Source organism: Enhydra lutris, unplaced genomic scaffold (genome assembly GCF_002288905.1).
Source record: "Enhydra lutris kenyoni isolate GAN:26980312 unplaced genomic scaffold, ASM228890v2 scaffoldscaffold21, whole genome shotgun sequence".
Taxonomy (NCBI): domain Eukaryota; kingdom Metazoa; phylum Chordata; class Mammalia; order Carnivora; family Mustelidae; genus Enhydra; species Enhydra lutris.
In genome coordinates, this window is record NW_019154105.1 from 16,329,423 (window position 1) to 16,351,572 (window position 22,150).

The 22,150-nt window shown below is 32.6% G+C and overlaps 1 protein-coding gene across 1 annotated transcript in view; it reads left to right on the forward strand.

Moving 5' to 3' along the window:
- Nucleotides 1-524: 524 nt before the first annotated feature.
- LOC111149284 (trans-2,3-enoyl-CoA reductase like) overlaps nucleotides 525-22,150 on the forward strand; it is a 100,284-nt gene continuing 78,658 nt past the window's right edge. The window contains exon 1 of the mRNA XM_022506266.1: nucleotides 525-758. Coding sequence (XP_022361974.1) covers nucleotides 525-758 — 234 coding nt within the window. The remainder of the gene's footprint in view (nucleotides 759-22,150) is intronic.

Below are 22,150 nucleotides of genomic sequence, written 5' to 3' on the forward strand. Positions count from 1 at the left end.
GCATTTATGTATATGTATTTAAAACATGCCACAAATCTTTATCTTAGGCAGCATTTATAAAAAAGTTGCTATGTAATTATGCAATAGATGTTTTAAAATTTATCTAAAAGATAGTCCTTTGCTAATTTTAAATACATCTAAATGTGAATGTGTGAATAATAATATATGTACTTGAAGATTAGTGCATACAGAATTCAAAGATAATAAAAACTCTTTCCACTCTTTTCTTGCTTTGGGATTTCAGATAGTAGTGACCATATTAAGAAGCAGAGATAAAAGGAGAAAGTAAGAAATAATTGGAATGCTGGTAAAGTAATCCTCTACGCGGCCGCAATTTACAATAGCGCGTTATATATAGAAATAGATCAGTCATTGTTTTCAAGCCGGCTAAATAAAACTGAACTCTTGGAAGGGCATAGCACTTGACCTTTCCTGGTTTCACCAGCAGTATTTAAACTGGTGCAAGGCAACACACTTGCAAGTGTCTTCTGTTGACATGACAGATTCTCCTACTAGTTCACACAATGTTCAAAAGGCACAGGTCCCTTACTTCGGAACGCAAGAGAGAAATATTTTCCCAAGGAGTTACCCGGTCCATGCTGAGGAATGACTTGAGAAACTTTCACTGTTTGTCGCAACTTGTGCTCTCAGCAGGCCCTCTAAAATCAGCTCCAGTATCTAAACATTCAAAAACTGTGCACTTTGAGATTGAAATACTTGATGCTCAAACAAGAAAGCAGATATGTATTGTGAATAAGGTAAGTGATATTCATTCATTGAATTTCTCTTGTCTGCCCCAAAGATTGCTGACCAGTTAATTTAATGCTGAGAAGGTTTTCTCAAAATATATTCCTGGCTTTTAATGTTAGTTTTATGGGTGGTAGGATAGATATTTCATATATTGTTCCAGTAGAAGATATTTATTGTGTCTTTCACAGTCAGTTTAAATGGTAGCAAATAATTATTAGGTTCTGGTTTTTCTTGCTAACACTGACCATTGTCCAGAGGTAAAATTTTCAGTACTCAACTTCTCAGCATCATAACAAAATTTCTCTAGGTTATTTTCTTCATGTACTTAATTACATATTCAAATTACCATAGAGTTTTATTAGTGCTCATAGAAAATAACAAGCAAAAGGTGCTAAATTTCCTAAAAAATATTTAGCATATATGATAAAGTCTAGTCATTTAAAAATTATTTGGAGTTAATTGTCTTGAAAAATGAACCTCTCACTTTTTATGAAAAGTTTACTTATTTCAAAGTGCTTAAGCTCCTAAAAAACAGTCTTGCTTAATATGTTACACTTTTATATTCATATCACAAATCTGTCACTCAGGCAAGATAAAATACATGCTTCCTAGGTTAGTAAATTAACACATAAATATATGTGTACACCATGGATATACATATGTGTATATAATATCTAAAACATTTTCAGTTTTTCATAAGTTGGAAAAGTCACTGGTAGTTTAATTTATTGTGAAAGATTGGTATTTTTAAAAACAATGTATCTTCATTTATTTTTCTTTAAAGACATGCTAGATAAGTTTTTTGTTATTGTTCTAAAAATAAAATCCAGTCACTGATTTCTTTTAACTATACTCAACCTATAATTCTAGATAAGAAGGCAAGAGACAAAACTGTTTACTGCTTTTAATTGCAGAAGATCATATGTATTTTCTCACTTAGTAGTTATGACACTATGGCCAACCTGTTTGTTGGGTGACACTAACTTTTATTTACAGATGGGAATAAAAAATAACTGTTACAAGTTCATACAGGTCATATGTGGAATGCAAGAGATTCAGAATTCTTTCCATGCAATTCTAAATCACATTGTTTTTCTATAGAACCACTAGAATCATATATAAATAATGAATATGTATTGCTAATAACACATGAATTTCATGCATGCTACAATATTTCTATTTTAATATTTCAATAAAATTTTGGGGCTTTAAATATCATACATGAATAAGAAAACAAACTGAAACAATTATCCAAATTGCTAATGTTTGCATTATGTCACTCTTGAAAATTTAAAACTCATAAGAAAAATACAGTAATGTATTTTTATCATTTTATTATTCCATTTCATTTTTATTTTTATTTTTTATATTTATTATTTTTATATTTTATATTTTTATGTATGACATAATGTATATTACATCATATTATATAGAAATATATTTAATATATTATATATAGCACATTTTATATATAATATATGATATATAATATACTATAATGCATAGTATATATTTTATATAGTATATATTTTAATAGTATATATTATATATAAATATTAAGTATGATACATATAAATATATAAATATAAGTATATAAAATATATAATATAAAATATTATTTTATAAAAATAAAAATGTGTTTATTATTATCATTTATTAAATGAAAGGAAAAAAGATAATGAATTAAATGGATGTTAAATTGGTCAAGGATTCCCAAAGATTCTAAAATGAGACTGGTTTTGTGTCCTTTCTGATATGTGTCTAAACTTTGATGCAAAATCTACCTTAAAGTAATGAGAACCTGCTAAAGGACTGTGAACTATTTTTCCCATAAATTTAAATTTTGATATTGAGATTGTATTTGAAGGTAAAACATGGAGTTTTACATTTTCAGTTATTTATTGCAAAAATACATACAGACATACATACATTAAATAAAATAAGCAGGCAGAGAGCCAGCATTTATTTTTTAGATAGAGATAAGGATTTGGCTTAGGAATTTTGGTTCAGAAATTTTGCCTGCATTTGAATAGTTCTGGTAATTGGATCTCCAGTGGCAAGCCTTTGGGGAAACTCAGTAGGCCAACGAGGGGATTACTTCTGGATTACACACCGCCTTTATTGCACAATGATACCGTCTGATGTGCAACTCACAATATAGGAGTGTTTGACTTGTCAGGAGAACTGGATTTTGTTTTCTCTCATTTTTGTTTATAATTTGATAAATTGTCTCAATAATGCAAGACATTTAAAAGAACAAGATCTGGATTAATGTACATCTTTTTTGCTCCATGACTCTTAAAAATTCAAATTTATAAACACGAGAAAGGTTGATTTTTGTTTGTTGTCCAAGATACTGTTTTTCTTGGACAAAGTAACAGCTACATTAGCAGTAAGGTCATCTTAAGTGCCTTAAACTGTTCTTGGCTCTACTCAGTATTCTAAATAAGTGTTGTTTATGACTGAGTCCGGTCTTTCAGTAAGCACTGTGTTGAAAAGTAGTAAAAGTTAAAGGTCATGTACTTTGGAACTAAGTATATCTGGACCAAATCCCTGCTGCCTCAATCATATTTGTCAAGGCTCAGGGAAGTTGCTGAATTGCTGATCACCACCATGTTATTTAGAAAATAGGTTAATAAAACATATTTTTGTAGGCTTAGACTGAAAAATAGGAATAATATATGTAACATGCTTAGCATGGTTCCTTGAAAATAATATGGGGTAAGCTATATTTTTATTAATTTTAATAATCACTTGGAAAGATAAAATTAATGTGCATAAATATTCAAGAAAAAATAAGTGATGAGCATTGTGCATACTGTGCATACTGGCACAGACTTTAAATTTGACCTCTTGGTAATTGCCCATTGACATGAATTGTTATAATGTTTAGGTTAGATATAAATATTCAAAGACCTTGAGTGGAATGTATGTATTTTAGTAATATATGCTGAACTCTAGTAGAAATTTAGTTTACATCTAGATACTTTAATTTAAAATTCAAAATTGACAAAGTATCTACTAAGGATATTCATGAAACAAAGCATTGAGAGAATTCTTGGGGTCAAAGAATATATACTGAATCAGGTTCTTTTACTTAATGTCATACACATAACACACACACACACACACACACACACACACACACACACACACGCACACCAAAGAAACAAACCAAAACCTTTTGCCTTCACAATCTTCTCCACCTTCTACCCATTTCTCTGATTACTTTCATCCTGTTCATATTGTCTACCCACATTTCTCTCTTCTCATTCTATCCTAAAGCTACTCCATTCAAGGATTTACTTCCATAGCTTGTCAGAGTTTGAACTTGCCAAGATCACCAGTGAGTCAGTGGTAAATTACTTGCTAAATCCAAACGTTATTCCTCACACTTTAGTGTGTCAGCAACATTTGCTACAGATAAGCATGTCCTCCTTCTTAAAACACTTTTCCTGTGTGAGTTTCAGGAGCATAGACACATATTTTTAAAAACTTACTTCATTGCTTCTCCCTTTCCTCTTGCTGCTGCTTCGTCATCTGACTTAATGGATTATGGATTGTCATGAACTCGGTCATCAGAACTTCTCCCCATCTTTACTAATTCATCTTATTGTGTCCAATAGCTTTGAATATTATCTATTGATGACTTATAAATATGTCACTGCAGCTTCTCCTTTTCTCCTGAACTGCAAATTCATTTATTCATGTATGTAGACATCTATGCATGCCGCTGCATATGTATTTACCTATGCATCTATCTGTGTAGCTATTTATGTACTACCTATCCATGCATATGGGTGTTTGCTAGGCATCTCAAACACAGTGTATCTGAAACTGAGCACTTGGCCTCACCCCCAGATTTTATCACAGTTTCCCAAGTCAATAAGTGGCAACTACATCCTTCAAATACCTCAAGCCAAACACTTAAGAGACATCATAACTCTTATCTTAATCTCACTCCCCCCACACGCAATCCATCTTCTCAGTGATACCTTCAAATATATCCAAAGTGACAAATTTTTACCACCTCTACTGCTAGCACTCTTAAATCTTTCCTCCACTTCTGTTCTTCGCACCTTCAGTATATTGCTTACATAGCAACTAGGACTAGCCTGTTATACCGTGTCAGCTACTATCATTTCCTACATAAAATTAGACAGTGTCTTCTTTAGATCTAGTTAATTGTCACTGTTTCTTTGGGGGCTTTTATTAACTACTTTTTTTTTAATTGTAAAATCTGCCAGTATTCTCTATTACCCTTTCCTGTTCTATTTCTTTGCTACTACTTAATACCCTCTAACACACTGTTTATTTTTCCTTTTCCATTTTGTTTATTATTTGCCCTGCTCCTGGTATGCCAACTTCAGATAATCTGGGATTTTATTTTTTTTTTAAATTCCTGTATCTCCAACACTTTGAACAGTGATTGGCACAAAGAAAGTATTTAACAAACATACACAGAAAAATTGCTTAACCAACATGTATTGAATAAATGATGCCAGTTCAAGAAATGTGTGGATTTGACAATGCACACATGTTTAGAAGTGATACTTTGGGCTGGAGGGTAGGATACTTGAAAGTACTTTTTACTATACTCTAAATAAAATTATTATTGAAAAAATATATTCACAATAAAAAGCATTTGATTAAACCATTTCACTAAATGCCAAAGTTCTTTCTGGTTTGCCCCCAACAAAGATGTATAGGATTTAACTTTGTGTTAGTGTATAATTTACTGACAGTCATGCTCTGATAATAAAAAGCTAATAAGCTTTTCATAAGGCAGACAATGAAGATGGGGATATTTATTTAATTAATTTAGTTATATCCCATTTGTGATTAAAATAATATGACTAATCAAGGTTAAGATAGGGAGCTGACATAAAATATAAATATCATTCTTGTTTTTATTGGACCATAAAAATATATGAAAAATAGTTTTTAGAACTTTACCAGTGAGTTATTTTCAGTTGCTCACTATCCCTGTCTCACTTCTATTTTGTAAAATGTCAGAAGCTTATCTAGTGATATATTGATGATTCAAGAGCACTGCAAGAACTCTAAAAGCTAGGATTGATAAATGTTTCCAATATCTTCCCATTCTTTTTTCTTTAATCTTTTCTCCAAGGAACTTGACCTCAAGAGCCCTCTTTCTCTTATTATTTTATTTGCTCTATGTCAAAACTTTAAAAAGCATTTTTAAGACTACTTATAGGAGTACACTTACTGTGATGAGCACTGGGTGACGTATGGAATTGTTGAATCACTGTATTGTGCGCCTGAAACTAATAAACCATTGTATGTTAAAGAAAGACAGTTATAAATAAAGGGAAGCACTCGGTAATTTCCTAATCCTTCTAATGGTAAAAATATCAGTTTTTACCAGAAAATACTGGAGAGAATTATAGGGTAGTCAGACTGAATGAAAGTTGCAATTTTAATACTTTAGTTAGAAATTTTGAGAATTCTTTTTTTAAGATTTTATTTATTTATTTGACAGACAGAGATCACAACTAGGCAGAAAGGCAGGCAGAGAGAGAGGAGGAAGCAGGCTTCCCACTGAGCAGAGGGCCCGATGAGGGGCTTGATCTCAGGACCCTGGGATCATGACCTGAGCTGAAGGCAGAGGCTTTAACCCACTGAGCCACCCAGGCGCCCAAGAATTCTTAATTTCTAATGCTGCCACTTAATATTTTACCTTGGGAAGCATGCAGCTAACAATATATAGGCCTCAATTTACTCATTTATAAAATGAGAATGGCGTCTATCTTAAAATATCTTCATGGCCGTTTTTAGAATTTCATGTATATACAAGTGGCAATATCATTTTTCTTCTATTCCTCTCCTTCTTCCTCCTCCTTCTCTTCTTTTTTCTTCTTCCTCTTTTCCTCCTCTTTCATTCACCTCTTCCTCCCATCGCTGTCCCTTTTTTCTTTTCTTCCACCTCAGTCCCCTTCTTCCTATTTCTTTCTTTTTTTTTTTTTTAAAGATTTTATTTATTTATTTGTCAGAGAGAGAGAGGGATAGAGAGTGAGCACAGGCAGACAGAGTGGCAGGCAGAGGCAGGCTCCCTGCCGAGTAAGGAGCCCGATGTGGGACTCAATCCCAGGACGCTGGGATCATGACCTGAGCCGAAGGCAGCTTCTATTGTGAGCATTGAAGCTTATGAACTTTGAATTGACATAAATCACATTTTTAATAGGAACCTGTTTTTATTTTGTCTTGAGATATAACCCAATATCTCTGACCTTTATTATCATTTATTGTAAAAAGGATGTAAGTATTACTATTCATCCATTTATAAAGGAAGAACAGTGGCACAGACACTTGAAATGAAGAACTTAGTGTGTATTAGAACCAAACTTTGAATTGGCCAATATATGTTCTGGGCTTTGATCTTAGCTACTATATGCTACCACTTGATAGATACTAATGACTTTCTTTCTTTTTTAAGATTTTATTTATTAATTTGACACACAGAGACAGATCACAAGTAGGCAGAGAGGAGGAAGCAGGCTCTGCTGAGCAGAGAGCCCAGTGCAGGGCTCGATCCCAGGACTCTGGGATCATGACCTGAGCCGAAGGCAGAGGCTTTAACCCACTGAGCCACCCAGGCGCCCTGTACTAATGACTTTCATTAGCCCAAATTCTCATGTTCTCTTTAATTTCATGATTGAAACAGAACATCTGATTCTGACTTCTGAAACAGACAATGTGTTTCAAAACAGAGGTGCTATTTTCTTTTCTTTCTTTCTTCTTTTTTTTCCCCTTTCCTTTTTTTTCATCCTTCAACCAGCATCTTCTTTTTTGTTTCTTTTTTTAAAGTTTCAAATTTTCATTTTAATTTATCTAGTTAACAGAGTGTGATATTTGTTTCAGGAGTAGAATTTGTGACTCAGCACTTACATATAACACCCAGTGCTCATCACAAGTGCCCACCTTAATACCCATTATCCATTTAGCCCATGCCCCACAACCTCCCCTCCAGCAACCCTGTTTGTTTTCTACAGTTAAGAGTCTCATTTATGATTTGCCTCCCTTCTTGTTTTTTCTTTCCACTAAGTTCATCTGTTTTGTTGAAGGTGCTATTTTTGAAGAATATCTTTTTCTCTTATTTGATATGAAAAAAAGTTTCCAAAGTTTGTTTTTATTTTTTATATAGAGACATAAAATAACATTAATTAACATTCAAACCTAGAAATTAAAAATATCTTTGAAGTATATTATATAATAATAAATTAAGCAACAGATATGCTCAACATGTTTATGTCATTAAAAATTAAAGAATTGAGATGAATGATTCCTCTCCAAATAAGTAATTAACATAATCTTTTTCTGTGAGCCCAGAGGAGCCTCAGTGTCCACTCCTTTTTTTTTTTTTAATATACTTGGAAATTCCATACTATACCATGAAATTCTAATTTCAAAGCAATCAGTGTACTCTGATCTTAGTATATTTTAGTATCATCTGCCCTGCCTTAGATTTCTTTCAGAAAAAGTGAACCTATTTTATTTAACAAATACATAATGCCATGAAAGGCAATGTGATGCAGTGGTTTATGCACAGAAGTCAGACATTTGTGTCTGTATTTGAGCTGTGCAAATTATTAATGTTTTATCCTTGTAACATGTTACTTAACTAGTCTAATTCTTGCTTTTACAAGTAGGGTAAATTACAAATCAAAGCACAATAAGTATGTATCTTCCAGGAATATCTAGGGTTTTTATATTCTTGTAAATATGAAAAACATAGCAATGTGTCCACCACATGTTTGATTTTCTGTAAATGAATGTTATATTTTTAGATAGTGGCAGTATATCAGTAATATTATTATTCCACTGATGAGGAAAATAATTAAATTAATATTATAACTGTAATAACCGTCATTTTTTATGACAGTCATTATGATTCCACTCTGAAATTATTAGGAAACATTAGAATTAGGAAGTATGGGGGCACCTGGGTGGCTCAGTGGGTTAAGCCTCTGTCTTCAGCTCAGGTCATGAACTCAGGGTCCTGGGATCGAGCCCCACATCAGGCTCTCTGCTAGGTAGGGAGACTGCTTCCCCCTCTCTTTCTCTGCTTGCCTCTCTGCCTACTTGTTATCTCTCTGTCAAATAAATAAATAAAATGTTAAAAAAGGAAGTATGGTCATAGGGCCCATCTTTGTAACATCAGTTTCTAGCATCCTATGTCCAACTATTTTATAATATGCACTGGGTACTTATACCATGATATACCATGAAAGATGCCAATGGATATATAAGAATTGAACATCAATATATAGTAGAGAAAAATGAATATACTTTAGAAAACTATTCGGGTATAGCATTTGTAAAGCAAATATAAACTATTGAGTGTATTCAATTAAATTATGTCTACATTTTCCATTTTCGAAATATATCACCATGTAAGAAAACTGTTTATATGGTGAAGGTATGAAGAAGATGTCATTTTAATTCCTATAATATATGAGATGCAGTGATACTCTTTTAGAAGGTCAAACATAGATGAGTAAGTTTTGGAGGATGCATCTTGAAAGAGAAGAGTTGAAATTTACCAGATTCATTGGTTCTCCAACTCTCTATATATTTTGATGTCCTATAGGGTCACAATGAACCTTTTATTAATTCAATAGGTATTTGTTAAGACATTTGTCTAGTGTTCTATTACATGTTCAAGATAATGCACTAACTTGACCAGATATGCAATTCTTATTCTCATAGATTCTGTTCTTTCTTGTGGAAGCCAAGCACTGTATAAGTAATGTTAACTGCAAAGGTGAGAGGAAACAAAGGTGAGAGGAAACAAAGTAATTCGAAGTGGTAAACAAAGGGAGATAATCTGTGAAACAGATGAATTTCCTTGGAGGAATGATGTTTATGTGTGAATACAATGGAAGAGAAATAGGAGAATATGACAGATACAGGAGATAGAACAGGACTTCTTTGCTTGTAAAAAATAACAGCCAAGGATGATGCAAGTATGATGTTGAACTCTTACTTGAGCAACTGAGATCCTGAGAATGGCATAATTTATGGAGTCATTTTTATTGGTTTTTGTTTATTTTTTGCTTCTTTTTTTTAATCCTTTTCAAGTTGTTATTTAAATTCCAGTTAGTTAACATACAGTGTAATATTAGTTTCAAGTGTGCAATTGTTTGCTTTCTTGTTTTTTAGTGCAGACAAGTAGAGAAGCAGGTAGGAAGCAAGAGCTCAGTTTTGTTCTTTTTAAGTTGAGGTCTTTGTGAAATATCCAAAAAGAGATAACCTGCAGGCACTTGGGTTTGAAGTTTTAGAACTCAGGGAAGTGGTCATGTTTAAATATGTCGACTTGGGGATTACAAATGTATAGGTGTCTCTTGCAGCCACTGTAGTATAGAAGATAAAAATTTAGAAAGAACAATATAATGAATAAGGAAAGAAAAGAACCAGTGATAGAGGCCTGAGGAATTCCAATATGTACAGATCTTAAATAAAAGCGGGGATTGAAAAAGAAAATAAGGAGAAGTTTCCAGAGAGACAGAAGAAATATGGTAACTCTTTCCTCACAGAAACCTAGAAGAAATACTTCAGTGAGAAGGGAAAGACCAGTAGATACAGCTGAGAAGCAAAAAGAAATAAAACAAGTACCCCTTGTATTAAGTGGGATAATGTTCATTGTTTAGTTTAATCAGATCAATTTAGGTACAATGTTGTGGGGAAAAATCCAGTCTAGATGAAACTCTATGGGTAATATGAAATTTGAGTTTCCTAGGAAGCTTTTCTTTCATAGGCAGCAGAAGTCTTGAAAACTTTATTGTCTCAACTCCTTCATTCTTCAACTCTATATTGACTCCTGTAGTCTGATTCACATACTTTGGTTTATGTTTTACCCTTCTTCATTCTTCCATTTTTAACATTCAGTATTACTCATCAGCCCCCTGAAAATACTGTAAATTTCCATTCTTTGAGTTTGGGTAAAATTTGATTCCTCTGCCTGGAGTGTTCTGTCACAATCTTCTGTCCATTCCTCATGATCGAACTGAGATGACAATTTCTTTGTGTGCCATTTACCATCCCCAATAAGCAGATATGTTATTTGTCCCAGAAACTATTGGCTGAAATTTCCATTAAATAACCTAGTATTTGAAAATGAACATTTGTAAGCTATCCCAACAGTCTGAAAGATTAATTTTGTGCTTGTTCAATCATACATTTTTTTTCTAAATGAGAAATATAATTAGTTTATCAGAATTTCATTTTTTCTAGCAATTTATTTCATTGTATTTTACAAATATATCATAGAATTTCTTAAGGAGTAATATTTTGTCCTACGTAATTTAGGAAGCATTGAGCTGCATGACATGGAAATGACCTAAATGCTATTGTGCAATAAATATGTATTGGATGCAAAATTGGAACATGTCATATCCAGGCTCCTCTTGGATTTCATTCTAAAAATTACATGTTCTTGACTAACAAGGTAAAATAATAACTTCCAAACATCTGAATTATAAATATACTACAAAATTATAGCTGAAATAACATGTCTTTGGATCAAATAAAGTAAATAAATCATGTTTTTCTAGGAAATGTAAATATAGGATGAAAAGAGAAACGTTAATGCTAAGGAAGAAAATTATGAGGGGAGTATTATACTATTAAAAGAAATCCTGTTTCCTATTAAGTCAAAGCTGAACTAAGATAGTTAATTTTAGAAATGCAGGTTTAAAAAAGTGCATAAGACACAGATAACAGTATATGTAAAGAAACAAACAATGAAATTGTAACTACAGTTGACTTTTGAGAAATTTTGGGATATGGGGTATTGACCCCCAAGCAGTTGAAAATCCATGTTTAACTTTTAACTCCTCCAAAACTTAAGTACTAATAATGTACTATTGACTGGAAGCCTTACTGATAAGATAAACTGTTGGTTAACACATATTTTGAATATTATATGTACTATATACAACATTTTTATAACAAAGTTACTAGATAAAAGAAAATATGTATTATTAAGAAAACCACAATGAAAGTAAATACATGTACAGTGCTATACTGAGAAAAAATCTGTGAACAAGTGGTCCCACACAGTTCAAACCAATGTTTTTCAAAAGTCAACTGTATATCCAAGAAATACATTATTTAAATTAGATAAATAGTTACTTTATGAGTAGCTACTATACTTTAGATTACTTGAGGCTGAAAACTAAACATATTTCCTTGCCCCTATATACATGAGTCAAATTGGAAAGATAGATTATGAATTTTAAAATAAATTATAACATGGCAAATAGCATATACAAGTTTAACACAAATTATATTATGAAGACTAGAGAAAGAATACTTTTTTATCTGATAGAGGTTTAGGCATGAAGATGAGAAAAGCTAAATTGAGTGGAAGGAGGGACTCAAAAGGATTTTAAAAATATATATGTTACAATTAATTAGCATGGGTAAGGTAGAGATAACATCCCAGAGGTTTCCTGGGTGGCTCAGTAAATTAAGCTTCTTTCTGTCTTCAGCTCAGGTGATGATCACAAGGTCGTGGGATTGAGCCCTGCATCAGGCTCCCTGCTCAGAGGGCAATCTGCTTCTCTCTCTATCCCTTCCCCTGCTTGTGTGTGCACTGTTTTTCTCTCTTAAATAAATAAATAAATAAATAAATAAAATTCAAAAAATAAAAAGAAACAAGAAGGAACATCCCAGGAAGAATTAGCATAATGAAGATATCACAATCCTAAATTTCTACTACAAAGCTGTCGTAATTAAAACAGTATGCTAAAAATAAATAAACAAAACAAAACAGAAAACCAGTATGGTATTGGCACAAAAATAAACACATAGATCAACAGAACAGAATACAGAACTTAGAAATAAACCTACACTTATGTGGTCAATTAATCAAGGACAAAGGAAACAAGAATATACAATGAGCAAGTCTTTTCATCAACAAAACAGTAAGCTAACTTATTTAAGGGAAGAAGATATATGATAATTCCAATAAGGGGTCAATATTCAAATGCATTAAGAACTCATACAACTGAATACAAAAAAATCAAATAATACAGTTAAAAATTGACCGAAGGCCTGAAGAGACAGATTTTCAAAGAAGACACGCAGTCAATAGACATATGAAAAGTTGCTCAGTATCACTCATCATCATGAAAATGCAAATCAAAATCACACTATCACCTCAAACCTGTCAGAACGGCTAGTATCAAGAGGACAAGAAATAACAAATGTTGGTGAGGATGTGGAAAAAAGTAAACCCTCATGTGTTATTTGTGGAAATTTAAATCGGTGCAACCAGTGTGGAAAATAGAAATACCGTATGATCCAATAATTCCACTACCAGGTATTTACCCAAAGGAAACACACACACACACACACACACATATGAATATATATACATATATGTGTATACACACACACACACACATATATATATATGCCCTCCTGTGTTTATTGCAGCATTATTTACAATAGCCAAGGTCTAAAAGCAGCCGAAGTGTCCAGGAATAGTTGAAATCATATCGAAGTTGGTACACACACAGATGCACACTTGCACAAGTGCCGGGATATTACTCAGTCGTGAGAAACAATGAAATCTCAGCATTTGCTGCGACATGGTTGGACCTAGAGGACATTTTGCTCTTTTCTTGACAAACGCCATATTATTTCACTTTTGAGTGGAATCTAAAAAAACAAAACAAGCAACAGAAACAGACTCGTAATTCAGAGAACAAATGTGGTTGCCAGAGGTTGGGGTGATAAGCAAATCAGGTGAAGGGAATTAAGATGTACAAGCTTCTAGTTAAAAAATAAATAAGCTGTAGGGATGAAAAGGACAGCATAGGAGTTATAATAAATAATTTTGAAATAACTTTGTATTGTGACAGATAGTATCTACACTTATTGTGGTAAGCATTTCATAATGCATATAATTGTCCAATCATTATGTTGTACACCAGGAACTAACATAATATTGTAAGCCATCTATACCTCAGTTCATATGTGTATGTATGAGTGTGTGTGTGTGTATATATATATAAACAATAAACTAACTTACTAAATGTGAGAATCAACAGATTTTATATATATGGAAAAATGGAAAAATCAACATTATATATATATATATATACATTATATATATATAATGTATATATATATACATTATATATATATAATGTATATATATATACCCATATATAATATATACACCACCCATTTATATATATATAAATATTATATATATATAAATATATATATAAATATAAAATATATATAAATATATATATAAATGGGTGGTACCACCCATTTATATATATAAATATTATATATATAAAATATATATATAAATATAAAATATATATATAAATATATATATATATATATAAATGGGTGGTGGACAAAGAGCATTCCAGGAAGAAGAATTAGCATATCAAAGCCAAAGAAGCAGAAAAGTAGTAAGCAAGCTTTCTGGGTTACTGTAATTAAGTCGATGGTGTGATGATGCAAAATGGAACAAACAGAATAGATAGTTTGGCTGGAATGGAGGGTAGAGGCCTAGTTGACTTTCTAGCATCTGGCCTTTTTCTTTCCTTTCAAATCAGGGAGATAATATTTTAAGATACAACATTCAAAAAATTAAATCTAGTAACAATGTGGAAAATAGACTGGATAACAGAAAGACTGAAGATAGGGGCGCCTGGGTGGCTCAGTGGGTTAAAGCCTCTGCCTTCAGCTCAGGTCACCATCCAAGGATCCTGGGATCGATCCCTACATTGCATCAGACTCTCTGCTCAGCAGGGAGCCTGCTTCCCTTCCTCTCTCTCTCTGTGTACTTGTGATCTCTTGTCTGTCAAATAAAAAAATATATATATTTAAAAAATTTTTAAAAATTAAAAAAAAAAAAAAGAAAAGAAAAAAGAAAGACTGAAGACAGAGAGCTTAGTAAAACTGAGAAGCAAATCTTCTGGGAGCCTGTTCAGACCTGCCACATTTAGGAGGCACCATAGCACCATGGGCTTTGCTTGGGTTTTGATGATACTCAGGCACCTCTCACACTTAACCAGCTTGTGACATTGGGCAATGTCCTTATTTTTCTTTCCCTTAAAATTTTACTGAGACCAGCTATGTCACTAGAATCATCTGAATGAATGCCATCTTGTAGTAGAGATTTACATAAGAAAATGCTATGGCACAGAACCTTGAATATTGCTAACGAATTAAAGTCTACAAATGTTAAAATAAAACAGAAATTTTCATATCATTTAAATATATTAAAAACTATAAAATGAAGGAAGGTTTAACAAAATTTTCACACTGTAATAAAAGTGTTGAAGTTAATTTATTTTCTTTCTGTATGTACATATAACCCATATTTAGGGAGTAAGTAAAAAACAATTTAAATCAAATATAAATTTTGGGGCACATCTTTAAGACATATCTGAGCCTTAAAGTAATAAATACATACACATATATTTCTGATTTAATCTTTACTAGACAACACCCTTTATGTAACAAAAGAGAATAGTTACGTAATAAATATACTGTAGTTTCTATCTAATGTTGTTATGATCCATATATATTAGACAAGTGTATACATCTGGGTACAATAGAATAGAATGCAGTATTATAGGTAAAAGGAATATGATATTCCATTACTATTTTATTGTAGGTAAAAGGTATATGATATCCCATTACTATCTTATTGTAGATAAAGGGAATATGATATCCATTACTATTTTATTTCAGTTAGGTTTGGTTTAACAGGGATTTTGCTGTTTGCACTTGTAATGAATCAAGGCAATCTTCTATATCCAAACCTGTTATGAATTTGTCAAATTAACGCACACTCGTGGAATACAGGGTGCCAGGTGGTGAGCTGAGGTTTGACGACAGACCACAAGAGAAGTGAAAATAAAGAAGTTTATTACCCACAGGTTCTGGAGAAAGTATCCAGCGGGTTTCAGGGCGCTACATGGGAGGTGAGAGGAGACAGGGTGCAGATAGAGACAGACAGGACCTAAGGCACATGTCTTTATTAGGGTATGCGAGTGGAGTGCTGGGGATTCCTGGATTAAGGCCGAGTTAGTCAACTCAAACCAAAAGATGGGGTTTTAGTAAGCGCCAAAGAAGTCTTACCATAGGGGCACATTAAGAAAAGTCATTGAGAAACAGGGGAGACTGTTAGTCACAAGGGCTGTTGGAAACGTTCTATCAGAATGGACATTTAGTTGTGACTCTGAGGGCTGCTATCTTGGGCCTGTCCTTGTGTGAGGGCCTAGTGTCAGGTGAAGGTCACTGCAGGCTGCTTGGTCAAACAAAACAGACACCAAAGCAGCAATATCTCAACTTAGCTAAACTCGAAAAAACCTGAAGATGAGCAGAGTGTCTTGTTATCAGAAAGTTCATGATGAAGGGGTTCCTAGTTCTTTCATTATCTAACAGTTCAAACAAAAAAAGATTAAAATTTGTGCTTACATATTTCTGAGAAATAATTTTGCTTTGATATTCTTGTGCTTTTCTTTGATCCCTTTCTCTAAATAAACTTAAAGAAATTATATTTTAGGCATGTACCTTGTCCAGATTAACATTTTACTGGTACTTTTGGGTAGCCCAGTAAAGAGCTATCAAAATCATTACTGAATGAGTTGCTGTGAACTTAATGTTACTTAAATACAAAATACTATTTTAATTGTTCCTTTTATAGACCTTACTTCTCAAAATTATCCAGTAACAACTTTCTTTCCTGTACTGTAACTCATAACAGTTGTATTTAACAAATGAGGAATAACTTAAGGCAATATTAAGAAATCAACATTCCATTTTTGCTTTGTTTTGTTTTTTTAATTATCTAAAGGTCTCAGGGCAAGAGGTCTGAAGGTATAATATTGCAGAAAATGGAAACTGACATTGCTATTATTTAAGCCTTTTAATATCCTCACAATAGGCATTTGTGCTTCTTAACAACACAGAATAGAGCAGTGATGAAATTTATATTTTTGTTAGAATTTGTGTAATTATACATAAATGTGAGTGATCTTAGATTTATGTATGCTTATATTGCATTTTAGCATCTGCTGTGAAAACTGCTATTTGCCTGGCTACATGATAAGAGCTCAAAGGTTTGGAGCCAATCATTGTTTTAAGGTGGTATTACCCATAAAGTAAAATGGATCATCAAGTTCTTACAAGAATATCTTTTAAGGGCAGAACCCTAGAATATGAACTTTCTCTTCCCTTCCTCCCTCCTTCCTTCTTTCCTGTTTTTTTTTTTTTTTTTTTTTTTTTTTTTTTTTTTTTTTTCTCCCCATATATATTGAAGAACACCAATCTTCAACTATAATAGACCCTGGGAACACCATCATGAAAACCAAACCAAACCAAACCAAAAATATGGTCCTTCCTCTTCGGAAAGTCTCTGTATTTTGATGGATAAGCACATGTAAGTAGTCCAAAACAAGATAATATGACACAAGCCAAAACAGAGGCATGAACAGACTGCTGACTGAGTCCAAGTGGACGATTTTCTTTTTTACTGCAGAAACAGAGTGGCTTTAGAAACCTCCTCCAGTCATAAACAGTGAGGGCAATCTGACAGATCATCCCGAGGGTATCTCTTAACAGTAAAGGGCAATCTCCTAAAGTAGAAATTATCTCCTCTAAATGCTTTATATCCTCAGCTTTTCAGCCTTTAACGAAGGCATATAGCCACAGGGATACCTCTGGAGAATTTGGGAAGGAAGGCAAAGAAGAATTCTCTACCCACTTTAGAGTTTCAAATGTGCAAACTTTTCGGGCTCCATAACATTAATATGTTATATTTTATTAGTGGATTTTTAAACTGACAGTCATAAAATAATTTTCAATCCCTGTTAATCTACTGGGATTCAACTAAGTAACCTGAGCCCACCAGTCTGTCACCACATAAAGCCTATGAATGTCACACTCATTTATTTTCCTATGAGAAGTTAGTTCTCTTTTTAGAGAGATTTATTGTGAACTGACTACTACATCAACATATTGGATATTTTATTTGAAAATGTATCTTACTCTTAAGTCAAGAAAGCTGTACCTCTGCCTTCTTACAAACTCATCATTTTAACATCATTTTGTGAAAAGCGTGTATTATCACCTGTCTTTTTTCTTATTGCAGTTGAAGTTTCCTTATTACACATTTTCACTGCCTCCAAAATAAACATTTTATATTACTTCATGCCTGGGAGTTTCTGACTTTTTAATTATTGGCTATTTGATTTCTTAAAAATAAAAATGTAATGTAATTATAATTTCTTTTAGCAAAACATTCCATGAATTACTAGCTATATAACTAAGTCCTTCATTTGTCAGTATTGGTCTTTGTGCCATTAAATATCTATTTATTATCTCATTAACTTCATTTAATAAAATCCATTTGTAACCTGAATTTAATCTAATAAAGACTTTAACATAGAATGCCTGAGATGTTCTGGATATATTCTACTACTTTTGTACAGTTAGGAAAATTTCAAAGAGCTTTCACACTAAAATCCTGAGAAACTACTTTTGCCTTAAGAGATATTTTATGTATCTCTTAAGGCAAAAGTAGTTTCTCAGGAATTTTAACTCAACATTTTAAGAAGCATATAAGCAGCAAGAACAGCCACAAACCCTGAGCTGTTGATTGCTAAAGGGAAATCTTCTTAATTTCAAAATGAGAAGAAAAAAAATCAAATACATTTTTCTACAACTATAAAAAAAGAGATCCATAATTGTACTTGTTTGCTTTTACTTTCAATCAGCATTTCTGGCATTGCATAGATATAATGTCTTCTTTTTTAGATTTTTTTTAATTTAAATTGGGTTTAATTAACATAAACTGTGTTATTAGTTTCAGGGTAACATAATGTCTTCTTAGATTTTTATTGGCAATAGAATTCCTGTAACTTAAATTAATGGTCCATGTATGTCATGATTTAAATATGTAAGTACAATCCCACTAAATACTTAATTTTCAAGCTATTTCTTCTTGGATCTATACTGTGCTATAATAGAAAAAAATCTGGACTCACAGCTTAGCTCTCTTCTGCACACAATGACACTATATCCCCTCTGCCAGATTATGTCTTTTGTAAAGACATCATTCACCATCACATCCATCCTGAAAGGAGGGACCAACATGTGGAGCTCTATAATACATAATGCATGTGAGATGGAATGTGATATTTTTTTCAGATGGGCCCCTGCTGTTGCCTCATGGTTATTCATTTGGGAGGTTGGAGACTAACACTCAGCAAGTGATTGCAAGATGATCAAAGTGTTTCCATCAGTAGAGAATTCACGTGTGAAGCTAATTCTTAAATGAGCTGACAAAGAAAGTCTCACCTTAGTTTATCAATCTGCTTCAATTCTCTAGAATTTCTTCCTGTCTGTATTACGTTCAATCAATCAGTAAATCGTTTTATTCTATATACGATATACCTCTGAACTTTACCATCTTAGTTCAAATCATTACCACTTCTAACATACCAACTGATCTACCAAACACCCATGGCATATGTCGCAAAACAATAAACATACTGTAGTCTGTATCTTCTGTACTTATACCTCATACCTGTTCCACAGCATCACCAAGTGAAATACAACTTGCAATTTGTTATTATAGGTGAATCATTTATTATTGCATTATCATTTTAATTGTCACCTAGATTCTGTTCAATTTACAGAAGCCAGATTGATTTTTTTAAAACTTGAGTTATACATGTCACTGCTCTGATGAAAACCCTCCAACAGCTACGTATATCACTCAGAAGAAAATCCAAGAAAATCCCATATTCTTGAAGGTTGTTTCTTACTCCCCACCTTCATCTCTCTGGTCATGTCTTTAAACACTCTGTTCCTGACTTACTCTGCTCCAAACACACTGGCCTGCTTGCTGTTTTCAGATACTCTGGATGTGGTGATCCCTCACAGTCTCTGTCCTTGATGTTACCTCTGTCTGGAAGACTCTTCTTCAAGCTATCTGCATAGTTTGCTTTCTAGTTTGGGCTTTTGCTCATATATCTTTTTCTTCCTATCAGAATTATATTTCTTCTTCCCATTATTCTGATATCTTACCTCTTTTATGTTTTCTTCGTAGAACTTATCATCCTTGAATATATTACATATGTGTTTATTCTCTGTCTCATTTCTTTAATATTCGTTATAATTGAATATTAGTTCAATGTGTGCCATTGTGCCATAGTATTTTAGAAAGTGCTTTCAGGTATAAAACTACTTATATTTAACCCAGTTCTGCTTCTTATTGGCTATGGGACAGGACACAGCTCTCTTAACAGATAAGTGCATCAGTCTCCGCTCTGTCAACCAGGACCTAACTCCGGCTTGTAAGTTCACATGAGTTAACTCTTTAGAAAAGTACCTGATACATATAAGACACTGTGTAAGTGCTGGTTATTATTTTAAAATAGAATGAGAGAGAGAAAGAGAAAGAGAGAGAGTTTTTCTGCTCTGACACATAGAAAATTTACTGGTACATAGTTGGTGCTCAATTAATACTTTTGAATGAAACAAAAAACTCCACACATATTTACATATCATAATTGTTGTTAGCTTGGATCCTTTTATATTAATAAAATAAAAATGTTATTTGCATTTGTATAATGGCAATTGATTTGTAAAATAAATATCTAAAATATAATGTTTGGAATAAATATTATGAATAGCAAGACATGACAGTGAATACTTTCTCTGTTTTTGTTTGTTTTTTTTTTTTTAATCCATATTATTTAAGTTACTGGTCATGTAACTTCAGGAAGACATTCATATTTCATGACTACAATTTCTTCATCTTTTAAAAAGTCTCAGTGTCATTTACTTCATAAAATTGCTTATGATGACCCAGTGCCTATCTGTATCATTCATAAAGCAATGTTTACAATGATAAATATTCAATACATTTTCCTCCATTCCCCTACCTTCACCTTTTTCACCCACTCTGTTTTGTCGTGTACCATGGTGAAGAGTAAGTTTTGAACCAGGATATTTGCATTCAAAGTCCATTCTTGTAACTTGTTACCTGTGTCCCCAGATAAATTACTTAACCACTCAGAGTCACAGTTTTCTTTCATGTAAAATGGAGATAATAATGTTGTATCTGAAGCCATAAAGATGGTATGTGAATTAAATTACTTAGTAAAGGTAAAGATCTTGGAATTGGGGTGGACGCTTATTAAGCATTCAGTGATGTTAGTTATGACTGTTAGCAGTATTCTTAATGTTTTTCAATGTGGTTTCTCCATTACATACTAATTTAAAACAAAAATGAGATACACGATTTAATTAAAACATTACACTAGCTAGCAAATGCATATCAGTGATGAAACATGATGATCTATATCAAAGTAATAGATGAAAGAATAGCAAATAGCATATACCAAGCATGGAAATTGATCTAAATTCTAGGTTTCAGTAATACTCAGATTCTTTAGGTCCATAATAGCTGTTTAGGGCACTTTATGTTCAGAAGAGAAAGTGTTAGAACTCCTTACCTGTATTACACATTTTTATTCAAGTTTCATGCTGTATTTAGTATTTACACTTAAAATTGTCTCCATTGGGATTATAAATTACACGGTTGCCTTTTCTACATTTAAGCCTTTGAGAAAAGTGCATTCTAGAAGCCTGTCCTTCAAAACTACTTTTGAAAGAAATTGATAAAAGTTATTTTTAAGAAACGATGTTTAAAATATATAATATTTAACCTACCTATATATCTATATCTATCCATCAAAAAGATAAATACATAGATGAGGACATAATGTGTGTATTTTGCAATGTAAGGGATATAGGGTCAAATATTTGATGATTGGAAGGATAAACTTGGTAAGCATTAGCGCTGTTTATTAAGAATTTTTGGCAGGTTCTCACACAGGAAATTGGTAAAATTAAACTTGCCTACTTCTTTGAAGTAACTTGTTTTGTGCTGTGAAATGAGGGTGAGAGGCATGCATTTATTTCCTGGGGGAAGCTTTCAGAACATAATCTAATTTCACCACTTTTTCTTTTTTTTCAACTTCTGCCTAGGAAATAAGCAATGTTCCATATGATGTCTGCTTCTTCAGTATAGATCCTAGAGTGAGGAAAATGCACAGTAGATCCACCAGCCAGTCTGTGATATACGTGCAGTGTATGAGAAAAATAAGTGTGTGTTGTTTTCAACCATTTTTTGTGGCACAACCTATTTTAAGAATGCATTTAATGAAACTTGAATTAGCATGATTAAACTTTTTCTTAAAAAGTGATAATTTAAATGTTAAATATCATTTCATGATTTTGTCAGTTCATTACTAAAGATCCTTTAATCATTAGAAAAACAACAAAGACAAAGAGAGAAGTTTTCTATATCATTGTCATTTTTTTCCTC